The sequence below is a fragment of the Rhinopithecus roxellana genome, chromosome 2 (assembly GCF_007565055.1).
Source record: "Rhinopithecus roxellana isolate Shanxi Qingling chromosome 2, ASM756505v1, whole genome shotgun sequence".
In the NCBI taxonomy this organism is placed as follows: domain Eukaryota; kingdom Metazoa; phylum Chordata; class Mammalia; order Primates; family Cercopithecidae; genus Rhinopithecus; species Rhinopithecus roxellana.
In genome coordinates, this window is record NC_044550.1 from 167483329 (window position 1) to 167511250 (window position 27922).

The 27922-nt window shown below is 44.6% G+C and overlaps 1 protein-coding gene across 1 annotated transcript in view; it reads right to left on the reverse strand.

Annotated features, from left to right (window-relative positions):
* Positions 1 to 985: 985 nt before the first annotated feature.
* The window catches only part of OTOP1 (otopetrin 1), a 37448-nt gene continuing 10511 nt past the window's right edge, over positions 986 to 27922 (reverse strand). Inside the window, exons 2-6 of the mRNA XM_010357590.2 lie at positions 25418 to 25554; positions 18491 to 18549; positions 15158 to 15288; positions 9600 to 10531; positions 986 to 1233 (exon numbers count right to left, since the gene is read on the reverse strand). Coding sequence (XP_010355892.2) covers positions 1063 to 1233; positions 9600 to 10531; positions 15158 to 15288; positions 18491 to 18549; positions 25418 to 25554 — 1430 coding nt within the window. The 3' untranslated portion in view covers positions 986 to 1062. The remainder of the gene's footprint in view (positions 1234 to 9599; positions 10532 to 15157; positions 15289 to 18490; positions 18550 to 25417; positions 25555 to 27922) is intronic.

Below are 27922 nucleotides of genomic sequence, written 5' to 3' on the forward strand. Positions count from 1 at the left end.
GGACATGTATAGGTGATGTTTTCCTTTGTTTTTTTAGTGCATATGCCTATTTTTTAGTTTTTTCTAAAATAAGTGTACTTAGTCATATAAAAAAAAACTTTGTATCTATTATTGTCCTATTGCCTGCACTGTCTGAAAAAAAATACACTCAGATGAAAAGATATTCACATTAATACTTACAGTAAGAAAATTATTTTTATTATTATTTTAAAATAACTATGGAAAAACTATACAAAGGCCTCCCAGATGTCAATATTCCTTAGGCACCTTTGAAATATTTATAATCTTAATCTTTGGACTAGACATCCTAATTGTAATTCCATATCTTAAAGAAGCAATTCTAAATATAGGAAATGCTTCACAAATAGGGTTGATTTTTGCAGAGTTACTTATAAAAGCAAAAAGTTATAAACACTGTAAAACCAATCATAGGAAACTACGTTAATTAAGGTACATTCACTTGATAGACTATCGTACAGCATGAAAATGATATTTATAAAGAACTTATAACAATATGGGGGCAAGGTTTACGCCATATTGTTAAGTGGGAAAATAACTGAATACAAAATCAAATATGTTACATCACATTCAAAGGCATAATAATGACAACAAAAAGAATCTCATCAACATGGTCAGAAGAAATACACCAAGATATTAAAAGTAATTGTTAATTGAACAATGGCATCATAGGTGACTTTTTCACTCTACTTTCCTGAAATATCCAAATTTTTTACAATAAACATGTACGTGTTTACAGTGAAAGAGAGAACAGTGAAATTTCTTTTTAAAAATACTTGAAAATGATCACAAAAATGTGCCAACATTTCAGGTAAGAAATATCTTTTTATATTGGATAGATTCCAGCCACCTCATGGATTTTTATCTAACTTGTTTACATTCATCAGGGGTGATGAGCAGTTCCAGCCCACAGGAAGCACAATCTTTGCAGACAAAAGGTGGCCCTTCTCATATTTGTCAGGCAATATTTGTCCAACCTGGCTACTCCCAGGTGGCTCCAATGAACTCTTGTTAGCTCACTCCTCTGTCTCTTGTGGACCCAGACTATATGTTACAGTAGACCTCAAAGAGGGAGGCAGCTGCGTGCATTCGGTAGAAAATAGAAAAAGGCATGGCCAGGTTGACCACAATTATCCAGGGTTCAAAGCCAAAGACAATCTCCTCCAATCCGTTGTCATACTCGGGTCGACAGCCAAAGGCAGGAGGTATCCAAAGCTGCAAGAGAAGAGAAAATGGTCTGTGGTGGGGAGCGGCTTGCAAGCCACCACAGAGTTCCCACTCAAGTCCCAGGCCTCGTGGGAGCTGACCTGGATACATGGAGACTGAGTCGCCCCTGACAGAACAATAAGGGGACCTTGCGGCATTTCCCATCTCCACAGAAACCACCATATCTATGTCTGCCATGATCCTGCTCACTTCCTCACCCACCCTTCCCTGCAATCCCTCCTGAATGAGCGCTTTTTGAACCCATCTAACTCTCTCCATCCCTACAGCCCTCGCCCAGCCTCGGTTTCCTCATTTGTAAGATGGGACTTCTAACACGTGTCTGAGAGGGCTTAGATGAGAACTAAGTTTGCAAAACTGAAAGCAGTGACTTTTGTTTGTGTTGCTCATGGAACCTACACACTGTTCCCTGCTTCTCAGTCTCTTCTCTGTCCTAGTTCTCTCTCCTTCTGCCACCCCTTGAGTTGTCAGGCTCCTCACTCCCACTTCAGGCTGCACACTTCTTCAGCTTCCTCCACCCCCTGGCTGTGGCAGGCAGCCTCTAGGATGACCCTCAATGCTCCCCAGCCCCTGCAGCCACCCCCTTGTGGAGTCCCCACCCCTCGAGTGTGGGATGCACCTAACAAGTCACTTCCAACTCACAAAATATGGCAAAAGGCCCGGGAAGTCACTTCTGAAATTAAGTTGCAAAAGGACCTGCTATCCCTCTTGCTGGTGTTCTCCCGTAAGACAGTTGGCAGAGCTGCCATGCTGCGAAGCACCCTATGCGGCAAGGAGCCCAGGGAGCACTCCTGTCAACAGCCAGCAAGGAACTCAGACCCTCAGTCCAACAAGCCACAGCTGAATCCTGCCAACAGTCACATGAGTAGATTTGGAAACAAATCCTCTGCCACCTCTCACAAAGTCAAGCCTTGAAATGAATGCAGTCCCAGCCAAAAGTTTCAGCCTGGGAATGGCCCTGTGCAGAGACACTCAGCTAAAACTAGTTGGATTCATAAGTCAGAGAAACTATGAAATCATAAATGTACATTGTTTTAAGTTGCTGAATATTGGGGTGCTCTCTTCCATAGCAATAGGTAACTGAGACATATAGCCTTCATTAGTATCACCATACAGAAAACTCCCTGGTATGTACAGCAGACCTCTGTATCCAGGGACCTGTGTCTGTGGATTCAACCAACCACGGATCAAAAATATTCAAAAAGTAGGCTGGGCACAGTGGCTCACACCTATAATCCCAGAACTTTGGGAGGCCGAGGGAGGTGGATCACCTGAGGTCAGGAGTTCAAGACGAGCCTGGCCAACATGGTGAAACCCTGTCTCTAGTAAAAATACAAAAAATTAGCTGGGCGTGGTGGCACGTGCCTGTAATCCTAGCTACTCGGGAGGCTGAAGCAGGAGAATCCCTTGAACCCAGGAGGCGAAGCTTGCAGTGAGCCAGGATCGTGATGCTGCACTCCAGCCTGGGCAACACTGAGGCTCTGTCTCAAAAAATAAAGATAAATAAATTCAAAAATAATATGGTTGGTTGTGTCTGCACTGAATATGTACAAACTTTCTTCTTGTCCTTATTCTCTAAACAATACAGTATAACAACTATTTACATAGCATTTAAATTGTATTACGTATCCTAAGTAATCTAGAGATGTCTTAAAGTATACGGGAGGATGGGTAGGTTACATGCAAATACTACCCCATTTTATATAGGACTTGAGCATCTGTGCATTTGGTATCCACCACGGGGGCCCTGGAACCAAGACCCCTCTCTTCTACTTTGCTTACTGGCTCCTGTGACTCTTAGGGTCTCTCCTACCTGTTCGTCCAGGTCCCTCCCAGTCTCCTTTGCTGTTTCTCCTTTGCTCTGCCTCTAAATGTTGGCCAGTATCCAGGGCTCATTCCTGGGTCCCTTTCTATTCTCTATACACATGAGCCCTGGGGCTCTCTCCCAGTCCCTGGTTGTAAATACCAGTTATAGGCCTATGACTTCCCAGTCTAAAACTCCAGCCTGGACCACTCCCAAGAACCCCAAGCTCATAGTTTCCAATGGCAACTTGAGTGTCTAAAACACATCTCAGACTCAACCTACCTTCCCCATTTCTCCATCTGATCAGCTACATCGTCCTCCCAGGTGGTCCATCGAGGTTCCAGGTATCATCCTTATTTCCCTCCTACTCTCATAACCACACCCCCTCCCATCCAGTCCATCAGTGCATCTCCACTGTGCACCTCCAAAGCAGTATCTTCAGCCCACCTGTGGCTCTCTCTCTCCACCTGTCCAGTCGGACTCTCTCACCTGGACCATGGCGGTGGCCCCCTGCCTGGTCGCCCAGCTCGCACTAGGGCTCCACTCGGCCACCAGATTTACATTGTATGGAAATCAGATCCTGTCCCTACCTTGATTAAACCCCCAAAGTCTTCCCAAAAGGGGAACATCACACACCGGGGCCTATTATGGGGAGGGGTGAGGGGGGAGGGATTGCATTGGGAGTTATACCTGATGTAAATGACGAGTTGATGGGTGCTGACGAGTTGATGGGTGCAGCACACCAACGTGGCACAAGTATACATATGTAACAAACCTGCACGTTATGCACATGTACCCTAGAACTTAAAGTATAATAAAAATAAAAATAAAAGCTACACTTCTGCATGGGGTGATAAAGCGCTCTGTTAGCTGATTTCTAACCACTGCCCATGCTTCTCCTCACTCACCCCACCCACCTGGCACACAGCCCTTCTTCCTGTTTCTCAAACCAGACCCGCTCACTCCCACTGGGGGTTTTATACCAGTCCTTGTTCCCTCTGCCCTGAACATGTGTGGCCAGCCCCTCCCTGTCTCACGTCACCCTTCAGCGAGGACTTCCCGCTAAGCTGGTCCATCTGATCTGCAGTGGCCACCCAAGAGCTATTTCCCACACCCTCCTTTTCCACTTCTCTGCTTAATACGGGTACACTATAAGGTGTCTTTCTTGCTCAGTTGATGGTTTTGCCTGCTGTTGCCTGGTTTGTAAGCCCCATAAGAGGAAGACCAGAGATCTTGGTCATTGCTGTACCCTCACCATTCATAGCAGTCCCTAGACCCCTGTAGGTACTCAAGGGACACCTTTTGAAGGAAGGGAGAGAGGAAGGGAGAGGGAGACAGGGGGGAGAAAGGAGAAGAAAGGAAGGCAGGAAAATGGGACCTCTTTTCTGAAATCCACATCTTTATGTCTGCTGTTCAGCTATCTGTAAATTCTTGTTACTTATCCTACTGAGAGGCGGCCTATGACCTCTTTCCTTGAATCTAGATGGACTCTGTCACTACATGACTAATAAAATATGGCAGAAGTGACACCATGCAGTTTCCAAGCCCAGGGCTTAGGAGACAAGCAGCTTCCAGTTCAATCTTGTGGAGGGTCGGCTCTGGGACCTTGAGCCACCAGGTACAGAGTCCGACAACCCTGAGACATCATGCTGGAGACCCAACTGTGGATACCCCAGTCAAGAGTCCCGCTGAGCCCAGCCTCCCAGCCACTCCCACCCAAGACACCAGACCACGGAGCTTCCTGCCAAGGCTTCATCAACTTCACTTGATACTGTGAGGAACAGAACTGCCCATCCAAGCCCTGCCATGAGTCACAATAAATGCCATGAGACAAAAACAGTCATGCATGTTGCTTTTGTCACACATTTGGGGTAGTTCATTGCATGGCAATAGAAAACCAAAATATCTGCCTATTGGGTTCATCCATTTGGATGCTGCAGAGGCACCTGAAAGAGAACATGTCCATTACTTAACTCTGGTCCTTCCTTCCACACTGATCTCCACCCACCACTCCCAAGGTTGCCCCTCCTCCAGTGTCCCCGTCTCCAACATAGGATCACCATCTCCCCAGGAACTCAAGTGTGAAGGCAGGGGTCATGCTTGGCATCTGTCACCCTTCACGAGTTGCAACCTGGAGACCCTGGAGGGTGTTATGATGAGTAGTCACAAAAGGACTAATACTCCACGAATCCACTTATATGAGGCGTCTAGGAGTCAAATTCCTAGAGACTGAAAGAACAGTGGTTGTCAAGGGCTGGGGTGAATGAGGAGTTCATATATAATGGGGCAGAGTTTCAGTTTTGCCAGATGAGAATAACCTGGAAAAGGGCATTGGTGATGTTTGCACAACAATGTTAACGTGCTTTACTCAACTATACACTTGAAAGTGGGTGCAATGGGAAAGTTTATGTGGTATGGTTTTTACCACAATTAAAAATATAATAAAATAAGCATGAGTCAGATCCCATCACTCTCAGTGTAGATCCTTCCATGGTTTTCTGTTGCATTTAGGATCGAGTCTTGGCTCACAGGCCCTGTGTGGTCTCCCCTCTGCCCTCTGCTCCATGCTCCCAGGTCACGTCCAGTGAGCCCTGCCTTGCCTTGCATCCGTCCCTTCCCCACACCTGTAGCTCTGCCCTGATAGTCTCTCACCCCAGCCCCATCCACACCCTTCCTTAGAAGAGGCCTTCCCTGACCCATCTCCCACAGCACCCTGCCCTTCCCTGTCACCACACCCACCCTCTGTTGTCTCCAGTGCCACGGCTCCTGGAAATTTAACTAACATTTCCATCTCCGTCTCTGGAGTGGAGCCCACTCCACCTGGACATGCACATCAGCACCTGCAGCTGGGGCCTCTGGACTGGCTCCTGATGCTGGAGAAGACAGCTCTTGCCCTCTGCCAGATGCCTTTGGCACCACCTGGGGTCAACCACAAGGTTTCAAAATGCCACCCAATGAGCCAGCATGGGCATCCTAAGACACCACCCTGTGATGATTTCCATCCTCTGGTTCAATCCCCCAGAATCCAGCCAGTGCCTGGGGGCATCATGGGCCAAGCACAGGGAGGAAGAAACGAAGCCCACCCTTTTCCTTGGACTGGGCCCTGGGTCTGGCCTTCCGGTCCTGACAGACCATCAGTTGCCACTTGATTCTGGTATTTCAGACAGTGCTATCTTTCTTCAAGTGGGTCCAAAAATGCAAGCCAAGTATTTCACCCAGTGGTCAACGAAAAAGGCAACCAGGGAAAAATAACTTTTCAGAACTCAGTTTTTAAAAGATATATCAGGCCAGGAGCGATGGCTCATGCCTGTAATCCCATCACTTTGGGAGGCCTAGGCAGGCAGATCACCTGAGGTCAGGAGTTCAAGACCACCTTTTGACCAACCTAGTGAAACCCTGTCTCTACTAAAAATACAAAACTTAGCTGGGCATGGTCAGTGCATCCCTGTAGTTCCACCTCCTTGGGAGGCTGAGGCAGGAGAATCACTTGAACCCAGGAGGCGGAGGCTGCAGTGAGCCAAGATCATGCCATTGCACTACGGCCTGGGCAACAGAGCAAGACTCCATCTCAAAATAAACGTATATTAATATTAATCACAGGATATGTACAAAAAGCATATGCTTGAGGAGGATTCTAGAACTAGCTCTGACTTTACAAGAATTTGCATTTTGGAATATGCACCTCAAAAAGCTGCAGCCGACTAGTATCTATCTCTCTTGTTAACTCTTTAAATTCTTGGTTCACTGCTGTGCCCCTGACATAGTCCCTGGCATACAGCAGGTGCCTGGCAAATGTCTGTTAGATGGAGAAGAGAGTCTGCCTGCAGCCAAACTCTTCTTGACCTTCCCCCTTCAAAGCCCCTCCTCACTGCCTAGCGAGCTGAAGGAACCTGGGTGATCCAAGGCTAGGGTGGATCAGGTTTGCTTGGCAGACACACATCCATTCTGACTTCAGAAGGGACCTTCCCAACTTTGCATTCTTAGGGCTATATCAAAAGTTGCAGGCCTTGTATGCACCACCTGAAATTCAGGGGAGGAAGCTCAAAAGCTGCTGAGCTTCTGGGGCAACAGAGAGCAGGCTTGATAATGGAGGTTGGTAGCAGAGAGCTGACTTCACCCGGAGTGATGGGCAGGCACCTCTGTGGACTGGGGCATTCCCCTCCAGCCACCAGTCACCATCACTGCAGAGACTCAAGCCGTGGCAAAGGCTGCTTCCCCCTCCTTCTCACCAACCCCCACCATCCTTTCTTTATGTGTCTTTAAAAAAATCCCAACAGCACACAATGCTTCTTATTTCTTTTTCTTCTCTCCATCCCTCTGTCACTGCGCTGGTTCAAGCTCCTCCCCTTCCTGCCTGGGCTGTTGCAGGGCTTTCTTTCCCAGTCTTTCTGCTTCTGGCCCTATCTGTCTCCATCCTTGCTACACACAGCTGCTGGGAGGATCATTCCAAAACACAAATCTGAGAAAATTCTCCCTTACCCTCAGCATAAAGACCAGACTCCAGCCAGGCCTAGGAAGCCCTGCTCAAGCCAGAGTCCACCTAGCTGGGCCCTCTCTCCTATTTCCCATTCTGCGGCTCTGCTTGACACACGTGGAATTTATGCCAAACTACTTGGTGCTCCCAGAACGTGCCATGGTGTCTTTGCTTCTGTGTCTTCACATATTATGTGCCTCTGCCTGAAATGCTTTTCCCTGCCTTGATCACCTGGCGAACTTCCAGCCATTCCTTGCTGATGCAGACAAGATTGGGTGAGTGACTGTACACCTTCCTCTCCCTTGCTACCTTCCATCAGAGAAGCTGGAAAGCAAACCATTCATTTCTCCAGCCTCCCTTGCAGCGAGGGGTGCCCACGTGAGAGACACAGCCCTTCCCCGCTGCTTTCTGTCTTGAACCTAGATGTGATGCCTGGTGCAGCTACAGCCATCTCATGACCATGTGGCAACAAGCGCCACACCACCCAACTGACAAAATGAACAGCGCCTGGATGCCTGAAGACTTGGTTCAGCTGCCAGGCCAACCCCAAGCAGCCAACCTCTGGAATTCTCATGAGACAATTAAACATTGTTAAGACTGAAGACACTGAATAAAATTGCCTATCACTTGCAACCAAAAGCATTCCTGATTGACACTGGACCTCACCTCAAGCACCCACTACTCACTGAAGTCCTTCTGGATCCCTGCTCCTAGTACAATTTGCACAAGCCCCTCTCAGCACTTGTCCTGCTCACTGTATTAGATTTTCTCATTGTCTCCCTCCCCCGTTATACTGAGACCTTTTAGAGAAAAGAGACTGAATCTTTCCACTTTAATCTTTAGTACCCAGCCCAGCCCCTAGCATGCAGCAAGTCTTCAGTAGGTAGATTCGTAGAATATAGGTCTACTTTCCAGGTTTATATTTTAATTTTGTACTTACGGTATTTTTATTACAAGCTGCCTCTATTGCTTATTTTAAAAAGGCAAGAGAAACCTAGATGTCCATTAGTAATGGACTGGATAAAGAAAATGTATTATGGCAGGGTACAGTGGTTCACATCTGTAATCCCAGTACTTTGGGAGGCTGAGGCAGGAGGATTGTTTGAGCCCAGGAGTTCAAGAGAAGCCTGGGCAGCACAGTGAGAACCTATCTCTACAAAAAAAAAAAAAAAGTTTTGGCCAGGCGTGGTGGCTCACACCTGTAATCCCAGCACTTTGGGAGGCCGAGGTAAGCAGATCACTTGAGGTCAAGAGTTCGAAACCAGCCTGGCCAACATGGTGAAACATCTCTACTAAAAATATTTTCAAAAACTAGCCAGGTGTGGTGGCTGGTGCCTGTAATCCCAGCTACTCTGGAGGCTGAGGCAGGAGAATCACTTCAACTCGGGAGGCAGAGGTTGCAATGAGCCAAGATCACGCCATTGCACCATAGCCTGGGCAACAAGAGTGAAACTCTGTCTCAAAAAAAAGAAAAAAAGCTTTTTTAAATTTTCCAGGTGTGGTGGCACATGCCTGTGGTCCTAGCTACTCAGGAGGCTGAGATGGGAGGATTGCTTGAGCACAGGAGGCTGAGGCTGCAGTGAGGCGTGATCATGCCACTGCACTCCAGCCTGGGTAATAGGGTGCGATCCTGTCTCAATAAATAAATAAATAGAAAATGTGGTAGCTATACACCATGGAATATTATGCAGCCTTAAAAAAGAATGAAATCACATTATTAGCAGCAACCTGGATGGAACTGGAGTCCTTATCCTAAGTGAATTAACCCAGGAACAGAAAACCAAATACCACGTGTCCTCTCTTACAAGTGGGAGCTACACTTTGGGTACTCATGAACACAAAGATATGAACAATAGACACTACTAGGCACTAGTAGAGGGGAGAGGTCAGAAGTGCGGTGCAGGCTGAAAAACTACCTATCGGGTACTATGCTCATTACCTGGGTGACGGGATCATTTGCTCACCAAACCTCAGTGACACGCAATTTACCCATGTAACAAACCTGATGTGTACCCCTTGAACCTAAAATGAAAATTTAAAGTAAAATTAAAAGAATAAGAATAAGTTGGTGCAGATTACCGAAATATTGCAGAGGAACAAGAAGGCTGCAATATTCCTCAGGACTTTTCTCTTGGCGTTGCCCTGTAAGAAACGGGGAAGGCGGACTGGGCTTGGGCTCCCTCCCCAGCTGCTCTCCTCCTGCTTCTCCTCCTCCTTTCCACAGCCTTCTCTCATGCACACATTTCCTTTGGCTGCTGGTGGCAGGTCCCTGCCCTGGGGAGCCACATCTTCGGCCACACCTCCACTCTTGAGGCAGGAAGAAGCAAGGGGCTTGCCATTGCAGACTGTGACCACCCGAAGGGTTCGGATGTCCTCAGAGAGTTTTTCAGGCTCTCGGTGAATGGATTCAATGATGAAGAGGTTCTGGATGTACTTCTCCACCATCACCAGGATGGAGTAGGGCAGGTTGTACCAGGTGTAGTGGGGGTGGTCCTTGGCACAGAGGATGGCCAAAATTGAGCCCCAGGAGATAAGCCAGGAGCCCGAGGCGGTCCCCACCAAGAGGTCTGAGTCCAGTTTGCGGGCCGGATTTTTGGACTCGTCCAGTGATTTCTCCTCTATCCTGTAAATCCGGATTCCAGCCAGCCCCGCAGCCCCCATAAGCATCAGCAGGGTGATGGCATACAGGTAGAACATGATGAGCGCCGACTCGCTCTTGGTCTTGGAGCGCCCAATATGAATCAGGTACACCACCACCACAGCAATGGTGGCGGCCAGTGCGGTCAGGCCCAGGACTGCGCCCACCGTGACCCCATCAGACTTGAACTGCATCTTCTGGTGATGATGGCTGTCAACTTTGCGCCCAATGTTCTTCCACAGGACGTAGAGCATTGTGGAGGCCAGGATCTGATACTCTATGTTGAAGGGGTAGAGGTAGTAGATCCCGTGGGAGATGGCAGTGCAGAGAGTTGGGGGTGTGCAGTTACACTGCGGTGTGTGGTCATCTAAAACTAGGGGAGACAGGTAGATCACACAGGAGGGCGATTAGCATGTGCAAGGGGAAGCAGAAAAGCACAGAAAACCGTTTCCACCGTGGATTCAGGCTTGGATCTTCCCACTGGATTATAAGCTGTATCATGTCATGGCTTATTATCACGTTTAATGTCATGGCTAAGTTGATAGCCCTGAGTATCCCCAAAGCTTATGCATTACCTAAATTGCATTTATTTTGTGGGTTGCCAAAGAGGATAGAGAAGATGACTCTATTGTTGTAAAAAATAGATATGTAGATGATAGATAGATGGATAGACAGACACACAGATGGGAAAAATCTGGAAGGACACAAACTAAGATCTTAACAATGGTTATCTCTGGGTGGAAAAATGACAGATGATTTTTAATGTCTTCTAGATTTTGCTTCCCTGTATTTTCTAAATTTTCTCTGTGAAGATGATTTACACGTGTGATTTTTAAAAATTAATTTTTAAAAATACTTTCTGGAGAAATTGCCCCTTTTAATTAGCAAAAGATATGCCTCTTAAGACTCCAGTGCTAGCAAGCATGCAGGAGACAGGCGCTCTCCATCATCAGTGTGGGCAAAGCAAATGGGCACCACCTTCTGGAAGAGAAGCTGACTGCGGTATGGAGGGCCCTGTCGTCACAGGAGGGCAGATGCTGCAAGTAAATGACGAAACGGGTCACCAAAGCCCTAAAGGCAATGCAGTCTCTGACCCATAATTCCATTCTTCCCATTCTACCCTTCTACTCAAAGGGACGAATAAAAAAATATAATCGAAGAGTCAGGTAAGGCCGGACGCGGTCACTCAGCCCTGTAGTCTCAGCACTTTGGGAGGCCAAGGCAGGACGATCACTTGAGGTCAGGAGTTCAAGACCAGCCTGGCCAACATGGCAAAACCTCGTCTCTACTAAAAATACAAAAATTAGCCAGGCGTGGTGGCAAGCCTCTAATACCAGCTACTCGGAAGGCTGAGGCAGGAGAATCGCTTGAACTTGGGAGGCAGAGGTTGCAGTGAGCTGAGATTGCGCCACTGCACTCCAGCCTAGGTGACAGAACGAGACTCAGTCTCAAAAAATAATTTTTTTTAAAAAAAGGTCAGGTAAAATTATGTATGTGTATGTGTGTGTGTGAGTGAGAGAGAGAGAGAGAGGAGAGAAGAGAGAGAGAGAGAGAAACAGCTCAATTTCCAACAATTTAGAAATTGTTAAGTAAATTTTAGTATATCCCAACAATGAGATAGTAGGCAACCACTGTACATTATAATTAAGATGTGCTTTATGGTTTTTTGGTATTTTGTGGGGTGGGGGGGTTGTTTGTTTGTTTTGAGACAGAGTCTCCTGTTGCTCAGGCTGGAATGCTGTGGCACAATCTTGGCTCACTGCAACCTCAGCCTTCTGTGCTCAAGCATCCTCCCACCTCAGCCTGCTGAGTAGCTGGGACCACAGGCCAGTGCCACCACGCCTGGCTAATTTTTATATTTTTTGTAGAGACAGGGTTCTGCCATGTTGGCCAGGGTGGTCTGGAACTCCTGAGCTCATGCCATCCACCCACCTCAGCCTCCCAAAGTGCTGAGATTAAAGGCATGAGCCACCACACCCGGCCAAGATGTGGTCAAATATTAAGAAAGTAATCCCGTTTCAAGGAAAATGGAAAAAAGTAAGAACAAACTGTATATCTATTTTTTTTTAATGCAAGTCACAACCCAGTACCACGCTGTAAAATCAGGTAGCAACCAACTTTTTTGTAGCAGAAATAATTTTCAGTGGGCTAGAATAGCATAGAATGGAGTGGAATCAACTACCATAAAATTTGGGAGCGTCTCTGACATAGTAAAAGTAAGTATTATTTCATCACCCATACACACATAGGTATGTGCGTGTTTGGGTTACAGTGTAAAATCTGTCTCTTATTGTAGGTTGCAATAAAAAAAAGATCAAACATATAGTATAAAATCAACTATAAATATGTGACACACTACAAAAAAATAACCCAACATTCACAGCATTTACTGCATTTCTGGATAAGTGTTGTGGATTTTTTTTTTTTTTTTTTTTGAGACGGAGTCTCGCTCTGTCGCCCAGGCTGGAGTGCAGTGGCCGGATCTCAGCTCACTGCAAGCTCCGCCTCCCGGGTTTACGCCATTCTCCTGCCTCAGCCTCCGGAGTAGCTGGGACTACAGGCGCCCGCCACCTCGCCCGGCTAGATTTTTGTATTTTTTTAGTAGAGATGGGGTTTCACCGTGTTAGCCAGGATGGTCTCGATCTCCTGACCTCGTGATCCGCCCGTCTCGGCCTCCCAAAGTGCTGGGATTACAGGCTTGAGCCACCGCGCCCGGCCGGATTTTTTTTTTCCTTCACACTTTGTCATTGTTTTAGTTTGTGATATGTATATATTACTTATAAAATCTGAGAAAAGCTGTATCGTAGCATTAGTTTTACATTCACAGAACACTGTGTAATTTTCTTTTTCTTTTTCTTTTTCTTTTTTTTTTTTTTTTTTTTTTTTTGATACAGAGTCTCCCTCTGTTGCCCAGGCTGGAGTGCAGTGGCACAAACACAGCTGACTGCAGCCTTGACTTCCTGGGCTCAAGTGATCCTCCTGCATCAGCCTCCCATGTAGCTATAGCTGGGACCACAAGCCCATGCCACCATGCCTGGCTATTTTTTTTTTTTTTTCAGAGATGGGGTCTCCCTGTGTTGCCCAGGCTGGTCTCAAATTCCTAGGCTGAAGGGATGATCCTGCCTTGGGATTACAAAGGGCTTAGATTACAGGTGTGAGCCGCTGCCCCCGGTAATAATCTTCAATCTGTACAGGGCTTCCCTAGCACTTACAATTCAATACGGCATCATGCAGAAGACAAGGGAAGACATCAAGAGGAAAAGTTCAGAGTCACAGAACGTTAGAGCTGACAGAGTTCTTTTTTAGAAAATTAATCCAACCTCATCTTTCACAGAGGGCCTTGAAGCCAGATTGCTAAGATTCAAACCATGACTCGATCACTTGTTCACTGCGTTACCCTAGGCTAACTTCTCTGTGGCTTGATGGCTTCATCCATATAATGAGGTTAATATTGTCTACCTGAGGCCAGGTGTGGTGACTCACGCCTGTGAACCCAACATTTTGAGAGGCCAAGGCAGGTGGATCACAAGGTCAGGAATTCGAGACCAGCCTGGCCAACATAGCGAAACCCTGTCTCTACTAAAAATACAAAAATTAGCCGGGTGTGGTGGCACACACCTGTAGTCCCAGCTACTCAGGAAACTGAGGCAGGAGAATCGCTTGAACCTGGGAGGCAGAGGTTGCAGTGAGCCAAGGTCGTGCCACCGTACTCCAGCTTAGGTGACAGAGTGAGACTCTGTCTCAAAACAAAACAAAACAAAACAAAACAAAAAAACACATATATATAGCCTACCAGAGAGTGTGGGGGCACAAATTAAATGACATGTGTAAATTTCCAAGAACAGTGGCAGGCACTCAGCAAATGCTTAATAAAAGTTTACTTTTGTTATTGTTGCCATTGCTGCTACTGATATTGATACCAAGGAGGACATGAGGCCCAAATACCAAGAGTAGCTGCTGGTTGGGGGTGGTGATTTCATTGTTTCCACCCCACTGATGACGAAACAGGTTCAAAGTGGTTCTCCAGGACAAGCTGGGTGTACACAGCTGGCACAGACTCACTGCACATTAAAGCCAGAAGGGATCTTTGCAAGTGCATGATTTGGATACCCTCACTTTACAAATGAGAAAAGGGAGGCTCAGAGCGATTAAATGTCCTTCCAAAGGTCACACAGCTGGCACATGATGGGAACAAACCTGAGACACCCAGTTCCCTGCCCCACATTCCCCTCAGCCTGAATGTTCTAATATAGGAGTGACATATTGTAAATGCTAAAGGATTTTAGAAGAAAATACAAAGATTGGGGGGGAGGGATAGCATTAGGAGATATACCTAATGCAAATGATGAGTTAATGGATGCAGCACTCCAACATGGTACATGTATACATATGTAACAAACCTGCACATTGTGCACATGTACCCTAGAACTTAAAGTATAATTAAATACATATATATATATATATATATATATATATATATATATATATATAAAGATTAACCCAACAGGCTCTCAAATGGGAACAAGGTGGAACAGACATGAGCTAGAATTATAAGCCAAGTACAGCTAAATTAAAACTTTAAATGAACTACAGCCTATTAACCACAACCTACCATTAGACTTCTATGAATTTTTAAAAGCCATACTTTCACTAGAAGGAACTGGTAATAGAGGTTTAATTAAAAACACAAGCAGAAGCAACCATCAATCTTCTCTAGCTGAAAACAAAGACAGTTATTTCTGCAGCAAACTGGACCATGAGGAATGGCCATCAGAATGATCACTGTCGGTCTCACAAGTCCCTGAGTCATGGAAGAAACCTTTAATTACACATCACGTATGAGAGATTCAGGTTTTGGAAGATTTTCAACAGCAGGGGGCTGTCTGGCTGATGCTGAGTTGGGTGCCCTGCAGTTCTTTGGAACCTGCACTGTGGACTCTGCAGGTTTCCAAGATATTCCAACATGGCAGAAGGGCCACTCACCTCTCTTACCACTCACCTGTTGTTATGTTCCCAAAGCCCAGAGTGATGAGCCGTTCCTTGTGCTCATTGAGTTGGTGCTTGGACTCATTGAGGACGCCGTTGGCCCACAGAAGCAGGTTGGTGAACACTGAGTGGATCACCCCAAACCTGAAAAACACAAGGACTCAGTTCTCAAGCAGCCCTGGGAGAGCCTCAAGCAGCCCTGGGAGAGCCTCAGGCAGCCCTGAGAGAGCCTCAAGCAGCCCTAGGAGAGCCTCAAGCCCCATGGGCTGAGACAGACGTGCGCACACAAATACACGGCTCCTTCTCAGCCATGACTCTGGTTTCACCTAGCAGCTCAGACTCTGGATGGGCCCCTGCCTGGCTGGGTGGGGTAGATCCATGGAACCTTCCAAAACCACAGATTCTTGGCATTCAGCCTTAGTCTTGAAAGTGCCAGTACTCAACTCAATGCCTGTAGGACATCAAAGAAGCTGGGTCTTGGAAGCAGAGCCAGAGGGATGAAAATTTACTGAAAGCAGAAAACCCACCACACCACACCCCAAATCTTTTTCCCAGAAGAGAAGAGGAGAGGAGAGAACAATGAGGGAAAGATGAAAGAGTACCATTGGAAATCTGGAGAGCAGGTCCACCCTTACTGCTGATTGGCCAGCCCCAAGCATCATCCACCCCTCTACCACGCCACCTACTTCTAAGGACACTGAAACAAGCCAGAGACTCCTTGGCAGCCGGGCATGGCCATTCTGGCCAGTGAGATGTGAGCTTTAGTCTACTGGGCACTACTGAAAAGCTTTTGCTTTCCTGACAAAAGAAACAAGAATAAGAAAAGTCTACTATGGTCCCTTTCTCCTTTTTATCTAGCCTTGAATGTGGACATGAAGGCTGGAGCTGTGGCAGCCATCTTATGACAATGAGACAGCCAGCTTGGGCTAAAGCTGCAGCCCACTGAGGATGGTAGAGTGGAAATCTAGAAAGAGCCTGCTCGGTAATGACACTGTTGAGCTGCGGGAGATCCAGATAGGCTCAAGGATGAGCCCATGGTCACACATGGAGTAAGCAGCCACATGGGGGTTTGCCGAGACGGTAAGCAGCAGAGCTCTTCTAGTCTGATTCCAGAGTCCTGCCCTTGGCTCTGTGCCATGCTGCCTCCTACGGCAGAAGACAGAAAAGAGAACTAAGTGGAAGGTAGACACTGGACTCTGGGTAGCAGGCGAGAGACCCATGGGGAATGCGGTCCCCATAGGGTCACTGATTTCTTCAAATACTCCAAAGTCTTCCTACACCTGCAGGCTTAAGGTGTATTCACACTGGTAGCTTTCAGGGTACTTAGCAATGTGCCTTGCAGGTAGCAGGTGCAGCAAACACTGGTGATTTGAGAGAGGGATTCTTTAAAACTTTCTGTGGAATTGATCCCTCCTAAATTGGAAAGCAGAGGCCCACAGGAAGCATGATTCCGGTTTCACCTGGCAGCTCAGGCTCTGGGTGGGTCCCCTGCCTGGCTGGGAGGGGCAGATCCATGGAACCTTCCGAAACCACAGAGTCTTGGCATTCAGCCTTAGTCTTGAACTTGCCAGTACTCAACTCAATGCCTATAGGACATCAAAGAAGCTGGGTCTTGGAAGCAGAGCTAGAGGGATGAAAATTTACTAAAAGGAGACAAAGAGACCCCTCAACCATGATCTGCCCACGGGAAAAATGGTGCAACTGCGTCCTCAACCTTGACCCTGCCTCTTCTCTCAGTTTTAACCTCAGCTGATCTCTCTGGGACTCTCACGGGAAACTGCAGGCAAAACCTTGCCTCATTTGAATCCTGGCTTCCTTTGGCATAATGTCCAAGCACAACTGGAGAAGGAAACAGAATCCCAGGGTTTCTGAGTCAGGTGTTTGCCAATCTGTTTGCCCCTTGCGCTTGCCCAGTTGCTGTAGATCATGGCCAGCCTTCCCCAAAGTATCTGGGAAGCATTCTATAGAGCCTTTGACAAACGCAGACAATGCTGTTTGCCTCATACTGGCTGGCTTTTCTTTTACTCATAATGCACACAGCTCCCCTTTCTTCTCTCCTTTTTCCTGGTCCAAATGGCACTATCCAGTCCCAGGCCCATGGAACTCAAGGAGGTAGCACTGTTGCCACGCATGGCTGTAAGCTGTTCTGCCATACAAGCTCCCTGCAAGCTGGCAGCCTCCTGTTGGCTTGATCTGGAAATGGTCCACAAACCAAGGGCAGGTGTCATTTTCCCACGCCAGGCTGCCTTTCTCATCACTGGATTTGACAATCCCAGACTACTGTAAACGGAAGGCTCTCATCAGCCATTTCTAATCTCAGTGTATGTTTCCTTCATCTGTGTGTGTGCGCATGGTGCTTTCTTACATGGTAACAACACCTTGCAGTTAGGAGATTCACTCCATTACCCTGTTGATTCTTTCCTTCCATCCTCACAATCCCCTGGGAGGGTGGTGGGTGGACCTAGTAACAGATCCTACACTTGCTGAGTGCCTGTTACATAGTGCTTTACATCAATTCCTTCATTCAGTCCTTGAGGCAGGCTACGTTATTTTCTCTGAAAGAAACCAATAGATTCTTCTCCACGATACTGAAGATTGTCAAGCGGCAGAAGGTTAAAAACGCAGGGGACATTGCCTCTCCCTGTGCCTGCCTGATGGCAGGATGGAGATTCACAAAAACAAAAGATCTTGCTACCTCCCCTTCCTTTCCTGCATACAGACAGAGATGTGAGTTTTGTTCTTACTGGGGATAGCTCTGGGCTCTTACCAGCTCAGAAATGAGGTCAGCAGAGATAGGAGAATCTGGGAGCAAACTTGGCTTGGTCTTGTCCTTATAAGATTTATGGCTCTTCGTTAAAATACTATCTAAGCAAGGCCCCCAAACCACTGCCTTAACAGAAATGTGTTAGAACTGAGGTCCCTCCCACATTATGGGCACACGGCAAGTGTCAATAAACTCCAGTTAGTTTTTCTCTTGTTAATCCGACCTTTGTTTTCAGGACAGCATCTCAACTGAGAATTTATGAGGGTTGAAAAAAGAAATTACATGTTCTTCCCTTCATCTCCATTTCATAGAGGAGGAAACTGAGGGTCATAAGGGAAAAGTGTCTAAGATACAGACTCAAATTCAAACTTCAAGCCCACTTCATGCTACTTCTGGACCTGTCCCATGGAGAAGCCAAAAGCAGAAATCCTCTTCTCTCTGCCGTAAGTGGGGGCTTAGCTTTCAGGACTGAGTGGAGAGTTGGTCTGTTTTTATAATCAAAGCGAGATGGCAGTGACGAGTTTTGATAATTCTAAATGAATGCCAAATTCAATAGATAAAGCAATTACCCACAATTTTTACCTTTCCAGTGTTTTGAAAGACTGGATAATATCCTTTGCATGCCCCCAAAGAAAATATACCTAGATGGAAATAAAGAAAGAAAAGAAAAATCGGTGATACACTCATCATTACACTTGCAAACTTGAGAAGCTATAAAACTCAAAGAAAAGGTATGAGAAAATGCTGGGACATCAGTGACCTCCTGCTCCATCTTAGGTGGCAGTGCCACTCCCCAGTGGGGACGATGATCCAGGACTACTGTGCAGAAAGATAAAGCGAGGCCTCTTGGTTCAGGAAGAAATGCTGCTGCAATTCATTAAGGATGTCTTCTGTGTCTTCTGTGAGATGGGGTGATTGATTTAGGATGTCTGCTGTGGGACAGGGTATGGAAGTAGTAGCCTGCCTGACATTAATCCTATTACTGGTTTATATCACATGTTAGTTTTCATCCAAGAAATATTCACTGTACAGTTACTGTGTGCCAGTGGCCAGAAAGGAAATGTTGAGAGCTTTAAATGAATAATGAAATTGATTTGGGCTGGTTTTTTATTTCAGTCTATTACATATGCTAAGCAGTCTCCCAATTATGCAGTCACTAGCAGCAATACAGGGAAAGGGTTGAAATCATGGATTCTATATAGTAACAGACCTGTGAAAATCCTGACTTCCTCACTGAATAACCCATGGCCTTGGACAAGTCAGGGAACCTTGCTGAATCTGTTTTCCCGTCTTTGAAATGGGGATGATAGGAACTTACCCTAGAGGGTGTTGTGAGCAATTAAATGAAATGATCCATGTCAATCACTTAGACTAGCACCTGAAGAAGCGTGTATGTTTTCAATAATATTCTCCACTGTTAACTCACTAATTCACTGACATTGTCTGAGCTCCTCCTATATACCAGGCATTATTTGGGCTTCTAAAATGCTTTGGGCTTTATTTTAGAGATAAACACATATTGAGCACCAACTGCATGCCAAACACTGCTAGGCATTTTATAAATGTCTCATTTAATCTTTATTTTCTAATTAAGAGTCACAAAAATAAAATCAGACAGTACAAAATAAAACAAATATCCACGTATCACCTCTTTCACATTCTTTTACCTAAGATTTACCGTCTTACTCAGGAAAACACATGCAGGGCATTAACTGTCTTGAAACATCCAGCAATAAAAACAGACAGCAGTCACTCCTCGTTAACTCATTCAGTCCAATAATAAGGAAACAGTTAAGTAAAGTAGCAATTATCAATGATTTGAAATTAGACAGTCATTTAATTGATGCTTTTTATAAAAACTACCTACCAACATTGAAACCTTTTTTTAGTGAAAAACTTGTAATAGAAAATTCTACACCCACAAACTTTGAGAAGAATGTACACTTTAAGTACAAGGAATGGAGGAAATACATAAAAACAATAGCGAATGCTGGTTTCAGTTGATTTGCTTACAGGTGCATTTTCATTATCTTTTCCACTTTTTCTCAGTGATGTTACATTATATTTTTAAAATAAATGCTTTTTGCTTTTTTTTTTTAGAATTACCATATGATCCAGCAATACCACTTCTGGAGATATATACATATATATATATGTATATATCTCCAAAAGAAGTGAAAGCAAGTTCTCACAAAGAGAATTTGGCCACCCGTGTTCATAGCAGCATTATTCACAATAGCCAAGAGGCAGAAGCACCTCAAGCGCCCACTGATGGATAAGCGGATGATCAAAATGTAGTATAAACCACAAAGCACCTGAGATAGGTCTCAATCAATTTAGAAGTTTATTTTGCCAACATTAAGGACACGCACCTGGGAGACAGGTCTATACCTTTCTTTACAGATGATTTTGAGGTCTTCAATATTTTAAAGAGGAAGGAAAAATACTGTGAAACAAGGAAGAAATGTTTTTATAAAGGTGTGGGTAGATAAGAGGCAAATGGTTGCATTCTTTTGAGTCTTTGATCAGCCATTCTCATGTGAAGAGGGTAGAGGAATCGTCGCTTACGCATCCGTCTAGCTCGGCAAAACTGCGTTTCTACTAAGATAAAACAAATGTAGGGCATAAGAAGCCATCAGGTACGCATTTGTCTCGGGTGAGCAGAGGGCTGACTTTCAGCTTTGCCCTTTCTCCTGTGCCTGTGAAGATCAGCTATCCATTTACATTGTGAGGGTGAAATTTAACACAACTCTTTTAGAGTAAAGATCTTGGATCCCACAAGGAATTTCCTAGTGGACAAATTGTGAGGGAGGTTTGTAGCTTTTTAAAATCTTTAAAATCTGTGTAGCTATCTTATTTAGGAATAGAATGGGAGGCAAGTTTGCCTGACGCAGTTCCCAGCTTGACTTTTCCCTTTGGTTTAGTGATTTTGGGGTCCCAAGATTAATTTTCCTTTCACAGTGTATAGACATACAATGGAATTTCACTCAACCTCAAAAAGGAAGAAAATTCTGATACGTGCTACGTCATGGATGACCCTTGAGAACATTATGCTGTGAGAAATAAGCCAGACACGAGAAGACCAATACTGTATGATTCAATTTGTATGAGGCATCTAGAATACTCAAACTCATAAAGACAGAAAGTAGAACAGAGTTTGCCAAAAGCTGGGGAGAGGGAGGAAATAGAGAGTTGTTTGATGGGCTCAGAGTTTCAGTTTTGCAAGATGAAAAAGGCCCGCAGGTTGGTTGTACAACAAGTGAATGTACTTAACATTACTGAACCGTACACTTAAAATGACTAAGATGGTAGATGTTATGTGACTGTCAACCTAAAAAAAAAGACACTAGAAAAAATTATCTCTAAATATGTTGGATTTAGTTGGAAATAGAAATAGGAATTACAATCCAGAATGCATGGAATGGCAAGCCACCAGTGCATTCCGTGAGGGAAGGGTAAGGAGGAGCTGTTATTAGCAAAGAGAGATTTACATAATTCACTGAGAAACAGAGTTCATTGGTTCTAGAGGCTCAAAGCCAGAGCTGTCATCAGTTCATTGGTGGAGATGCCAGTGCTGGGCAAGAGTTCTTCCAGGAGCATCTTATCTGCTTTACTGCAGTCCTAAAGAATGTCTAATAATGTCTAGCTTCATCAAAGCAGGAGATGCATGAAAGGTTTTTAGAAAGTCCTTGGAAACACTTTATATCTCAGACATGTAGGCAGGAGTCCCCTCTCCTTGGTGCTTTCCCAGGCCTGTTTTGCCTGGGTCTGACAAAAGTGATTTCATCCTGGTATCTACAGGTTTTACAGTGTTTGCCACAATTTTAAAATAAATACTCTGTTTTTTAGAACAGCGCCTAATTGTTACATATATATATGTGTGTGTGTGTGTATGTGTGTGTGTATGTGTGTGTGTGTATATATATATATATACACACACACACACATATACTGTTTCCCATTCTCCAGTCATCTAATGTAGCAAAAGCACATGGTAAGGGTCCAACAGGTATAGAATGATTAATTCATTGACTTGCCAGGCCAATAAAATGCCTTAAATTAGAAAGCTAGGATCTCCAACCCACCAACAAAGAGGGATATTTTGAAAATTCATATCTGTCCTGGTCATTCTTCTGCCTAAAGCCTTCAGTGGCTCCCCATTGCCCTCGAGGTGAAACCCAAGCCCCTAGCTGATGGTCAGCCTTGACCAAGAATTTGCTGCACACCTAGCCCTGTGCTAAGTGCTTTTCATACACCTGTGCCTTTAATCTATACAATGAGCCGATGAAGTAGGTACTGTGATTGTCCCCACCTCGCAGATAAGACCCATGAGGCTCAGAGAAGTTAAGTAACTTGCCTGAAGTCACACTGCTGTGGTCAGAGCCAGAGTCATGCAATCTGACCAGAGTGCAAGCTTACAAGCCCTACACCAAACCGCGAATCCAGCCTGTGCCCACACATCCTCTCCCTACCCCACTGTGAGGAAAGACTGCACGTCCCAAAGACACCCTCTTCCAGTGGCCTCTGACCCTCTACCCCTGTGCTCCTCCCTCTCTCGCAGATGGTTCTGGGACCTTCCCCGGCAGAAAGCGACCCTCACGCCAAGCTGTCAAAATGCCCTCCTTTGTGTTCCCTCATTGCTCTGGGACACTCTGGTCAAAGCACTGAGCCCAGTGTTGTCACTGTTTTGGAGACTGTCACCTAACTGACACCCTCATGGTGTGTGCCACAGACCATGGCTTTGCACCCTTGTATTCCCCATGCTGAGAACAATGTTCGCCCAGTACTTAAAGATGAACTGCATGAAAAATGAATGAATGAACGAATGCAGTTCTTTCTGGCCTCATTAAAGCTTTCCACATTGTCACTGAATCACTATAAGGCTCTGTCTTCATGGGATTTGGCTCCCCTGGAATGAGCAGCCAGTTATCTTTGATCGGCTCTGGCTTCCCTAACAAAGGACCACAGACCATCAGCTTCAATAACAGGAATTTCTCTTCTCTGGGTCCTGGGGCTAGAAATCCAAGATGAAGGTGTTGGCAGGGTTGGTTCCTTTCGAGGCCTCTCTCTTCGGCTTGTAGATGGTCGCTTTCCTCCGGTGTCTTCACATGGCTGTCCCTCTGTGTGTGTCTGTGTCCTTCTCTCCTCTTCTTACAAAGACACCAAGGCCAGGCGCAGTGGTTCACGCTATAATCCCAATACTTTGGGAGGCCGAGGCAGGTGTGTCTCCTGAGGTCAGGAGTTCAAGACCAGCCTGGCCAATATGGTGAAACCTCATTTCTACTAAAAATACAAAAATTAGCTGGGCATGGTGGCAGGTACCTGTAAGCCGAGCTACTTGGGAGACTGAGACAGGAGAATTGCTTGAACCCAGGAGATGGAAGTTGCAGTGAGCCGAGATTATGCCATTGCACTGCAGCCTGGGCGACAAGCAAGACTCCGTCTCAAAAAAATGCAAAATAAAGACACCAGGCATATTGAATTTGGGCTATCCTAATGATCTTATTTAACCTCAATTTCCTCTAAACGACCCTATCTCCAAATACAGTCACATGCTCAGGGACTGAGAATGAGGGTTTCGGCATATGAATTTCATGGGGATACAACTCAGTCACTCAGTCCATAACAGCTTTCGAGTGCAAGGTAGCCCCTCCAAATAAGCCCCTCAGCAAGCTCCCCAGCAATCCCACTGTGCCACCACTGAGTTAAACTGTTTCCAGGCTCACTGGGCATGTTCTGTCTGTCAGCTTCACTGTTCGAGAATGTGTTTGATCTAGAGAAACACTCTAAGGTCGTCCAGTGCTATCTGGTAAGTCAGCTGGGGATACAAACTGAAGGCCATTTTGGGTCAAAGACGAAGTTTTAAAAATGGCATCACTGGTTTTCTAGAGGTAGAAAACTTTCCAAAGAACATTCTCAAACTGGGAACTCAAAAATATTTCCAGCAATGGCAGGATCACTAGAACAAGTTCATGGTCTTCCAGCGTGACTTGTCGGGAAGAAAATAATCACTGTGTCTCCGCAGTGACTTTGAGCAAGTCATTTGTCTTCTCTGAGCTCCAGCTTCTTCCTTAGAAAAGATTGAGGGCAGAGCCTGCCATTTGCAACAACATGGGCAAATCTGGAGGACATTGTGCTCAGTGAAATAAGGTAGACACAGAAAGAAAAATACTGCATAATCTCACTTATATGTGGTATCTAGAAAAACATTTTTAATCAAATGCATAAAAACAGACAGTAGAAGCTGGGCATGGTGACGTGGGCCTGTAGTCCTAGCTACTAGGGAGACTGAGGCAGGAGGATCACTTGAGCTGAATTTACGGCTGCAGTGACCCATGATTGCACCACTGCACTCCACCCTGGGCAACAGAGCAAGACCCTGTCTCTAAAATTAAATTAAATTAATAAATAAAAATAAAATAACATGAAGAGTGGAATGGTGGTTGGAGGGGAAAAATTAGAAGATTTTGGTCAAAGGGTACAAAGTTGCAAATATGTAAGATGAATAATTCTAGAGATGTAATGCTCAACTTGAAGACTATAGTTAATAATACTGTATTGTATACTGGAAATTTGCTAAGAGAATAGATTTTAGGTGCTCTTACCATACCTAAACAAAGAAAGGCAACTATGTGAGATGACAGACATAAATATGCTTGACTGTAGTAAGCACTTCACTATGGATAGGAATATAGAAGAATCTTGTTGTATACCTTAAACATATGCAATAAAAAAGAAAAACAAACGAGGCTAACAATTCAACAGTTCAGATCCTGACTCTGATAACATTACCAAGGATTTCTGCCAAGGGCGAACACTACCCTGAAGGCCCATCTAGCATTCTTTTCAACCATGAGAATTTTCTGACCCTGAGCTATGTATTTAAATCATATTTATCAAATCCTTACTTCTGAGCCACACCAAGTTTACTGGTGCTATGGGAAAAAATCCTCATACATTTCTAAAAGATTTTAATCCCCAAATGAGAAAACAAAAGTGTTCCCAGGACCCAGAGGAGGCACTGCAAGGGCACAAGGTTTCTACAGAAGAAGAATATTAAATTTTTTTAAAAAAATAAAATTGATTTTGGCAATGTTGCATAACTCTATGAACAGACTAAACCATTAAATTGCACAAGTTAAATGGGCGAATTATATGCCATGTGAATTCTCTCAATAAAGCTGTTACATGCCCAGAAAATAAAATTCCCTCAAGCCTTTACTGCAGACTTAGGCTTGGCAGAATTTCCTGACTCTTCAACATTAGAAGTTCTGCCTCATAGGATCCCTGCAGACACGGCCATGGGGACACAGACTTTTATTTTGCAATGGAGGCAGCTGAAGAACTAAGCCTCAAAGAAAGATTTCAGTTCACCTTGGGACTGGCTGAGCAGTCCACAGCTGCTCACACTGGCTCCACTTGCCGCACGTCTTGATGTTACAAGTTTCTACACTTCCTGGGAGACACTTCACAGGAATGAGACAACATAAATAAACGTCAGTGGTTTACCTGCAACAAAGTGTGCACTGCATGCGTGACAGGGAAAACTCCTTCAGTGGCTGATAAACATTCTGAAAATCCAATGAAGTATCCAATTTTAAGGCCTCCCAGGATGATGGTAATGAATGCAAACAATGTGATACTACCTAAATGCGGGATGAAAGGGGAAGTGGAAACACACACATTGCATTAATATACATTGATGTCATTTCAAAATAAATTATATTATATATTAAACCCTTATGTATATGGTCAAATGATTTTTCCCAAGGGTGCCGAGACCATTCAATGGGAAAAGGGCAGTCTTTTCAACAAATGTGGTGGGAAAACTGGATATCCACATGCAAATGAATGAAGTTGGACCCTCACCTTACACCATACACAAAAATTCACTCAAAACAGATAAAAGATCTAAAATAAAAGTATAAATCTTGTAAAAGAAGACGTGGGGGAAAGCTTCATGACATTGGCTTTGGCAATAATTTCTTGGCTATGACACCAAAAATTCAAGCAACAAAAGTTAAAATAAATAAGCTGAACTACATGAAAATGAAACATTTTTACATATCACAGGACGCTACCAATGAAGTGAAAAGACAACCCACAGAAATGGAGAAAACATTAGCAAATTATATATCTAATAAGTCATTAATATCCACAATATACAGATTTGTTGACATTAAATACCTCATATAATGAAATCGTACAGTACTGTCCTTTGGTGGTTGAGTTTATTTTACTTAGCATAATGTCCTCATGGCTCATCCATACTGTATCATGCATCAGAATTTCCTTCCTTTTTAAACCAAATAATATTTTGTTGTATGTCTATACCTCATTGTGTTTATCCATCTATCGGTTGATGGATGCTGGGTCGCTTCCACCTTTTGGATACTGAAAATAATGCTGCTATGAGGGAATTTATAGAGAATTCTTATATATCAACAACAGTGGGCTGGGCACAGTGGCTCACACCTGTAATCCCAGCACTTTGGGAGGCCTAGGAGGGTGAATAACTTGAGATCAGAAGTTGGAGACCTGCCTGGCCAACATGGTGAAACCCGTCTCTACTAATAATACAAAAATTACCCGGGTATGGTGGTGCATGCCTATAATTCCAGTTACTTGGGAGGCTGAGGCAGGAGAATCCATTGAACCTGGGAGGCAGAGGTTGCAGTGAACCGAGATCACGCCATTGCACTCCAGCCTGGGCAATAAGAGTGAAACTCCGTCTCCAAAAATCAATCAATCAACAATGACAAAAGCCAATTTAAAAATTGGCAAAGGACTTGAATAAACATATCTCCAAAGAAGACATAAAGATGGCCAGCAAGTATATGAAAAGATGCCCACCATCACTAATTATTAGAGAGATGCAAATCAAAACTACAAAAATACCGCCACACTATCAGGATGACTACTATCAAAAAAAAAAAAAAAGAAGAAGAAGAAGAAAATGATAGAAAATAACAAGCACTGGTGAGGATATAGAGAAATAGTGCTCTGTTGGTGGGAATGTAAAGTGGCACAGCTACTATAGAAAACAGTAGGGAGGGCCTTCAAAAAATTCAAAACACTATTATGGCATGATCTGGCATTTCCACTTCTGAGTATATACCCGAAAGAATTGAAAGCAGGGACCCCAGGGGATATCTGTATTCTCCTGTTCATAGCAGCATTATTTTCAGTATCCAAAAGGTGGAAGCAAACCAGCATCCATCGACAGATGGATGGATAAACACAATGAGGTATAGACATACAACAAAATATTATTCAGCTTAAACAGGAAGAAAATTCTGACACATGATACAGTATGGATGAGCCATGAGGACATTATGCTAAGTAAAATAAACTCAACCACAAAAGGACAATACCGTAGGATTTCATTATATGAGGTATCAAATGTAAGCAAATTCATAGACAGAAGTAGAATGGTGGTTGCCAGGTGCTGGAGGGAGGGAAGAATGAGGAGTTAGTGTTTAATGAGGACAGAGTTTCAGTTTTGCAAGATGAAAAACTTCTGGAGATTGGTTGCACAGCAGTGTGTATGTACTTAACACCACTGAGCTGTACACTTAAAAACTGGTAAGTTGGTAAATCTTGTATATATAAATGCATGTTTTACCATAATTGAAAATATGTTAATAAAATAAATTCTAGCCCAGGCATGGTGGCTCATGCCTGTAATCCCAGCACTTTGGGAGGCCATGGCCAGAGGATCACTTGAGGCCAAGAGCCTAAGCAACTCCATCTCTACCCAAAAATAACATAAAAATTATTTCTAAATAAATAAATAAATTCTACTGTTGAGTTGTGAAGGTAAAACTAGAAGGCAGGTGCTGTGTCCTGTTCATCACTGTACCCACCCCATAGCCCAGAGTCTGACAAATGATATACAATCAACGAAGCCTGGTCCAATCAACAGAAGGCTTCTAGAAGCTTTTTCAAAAAGGAGCAATCTAAGAATGTCACTGTTCTACTCAAAAATCTCAGTTCTCTAATCCTAAAATCCTG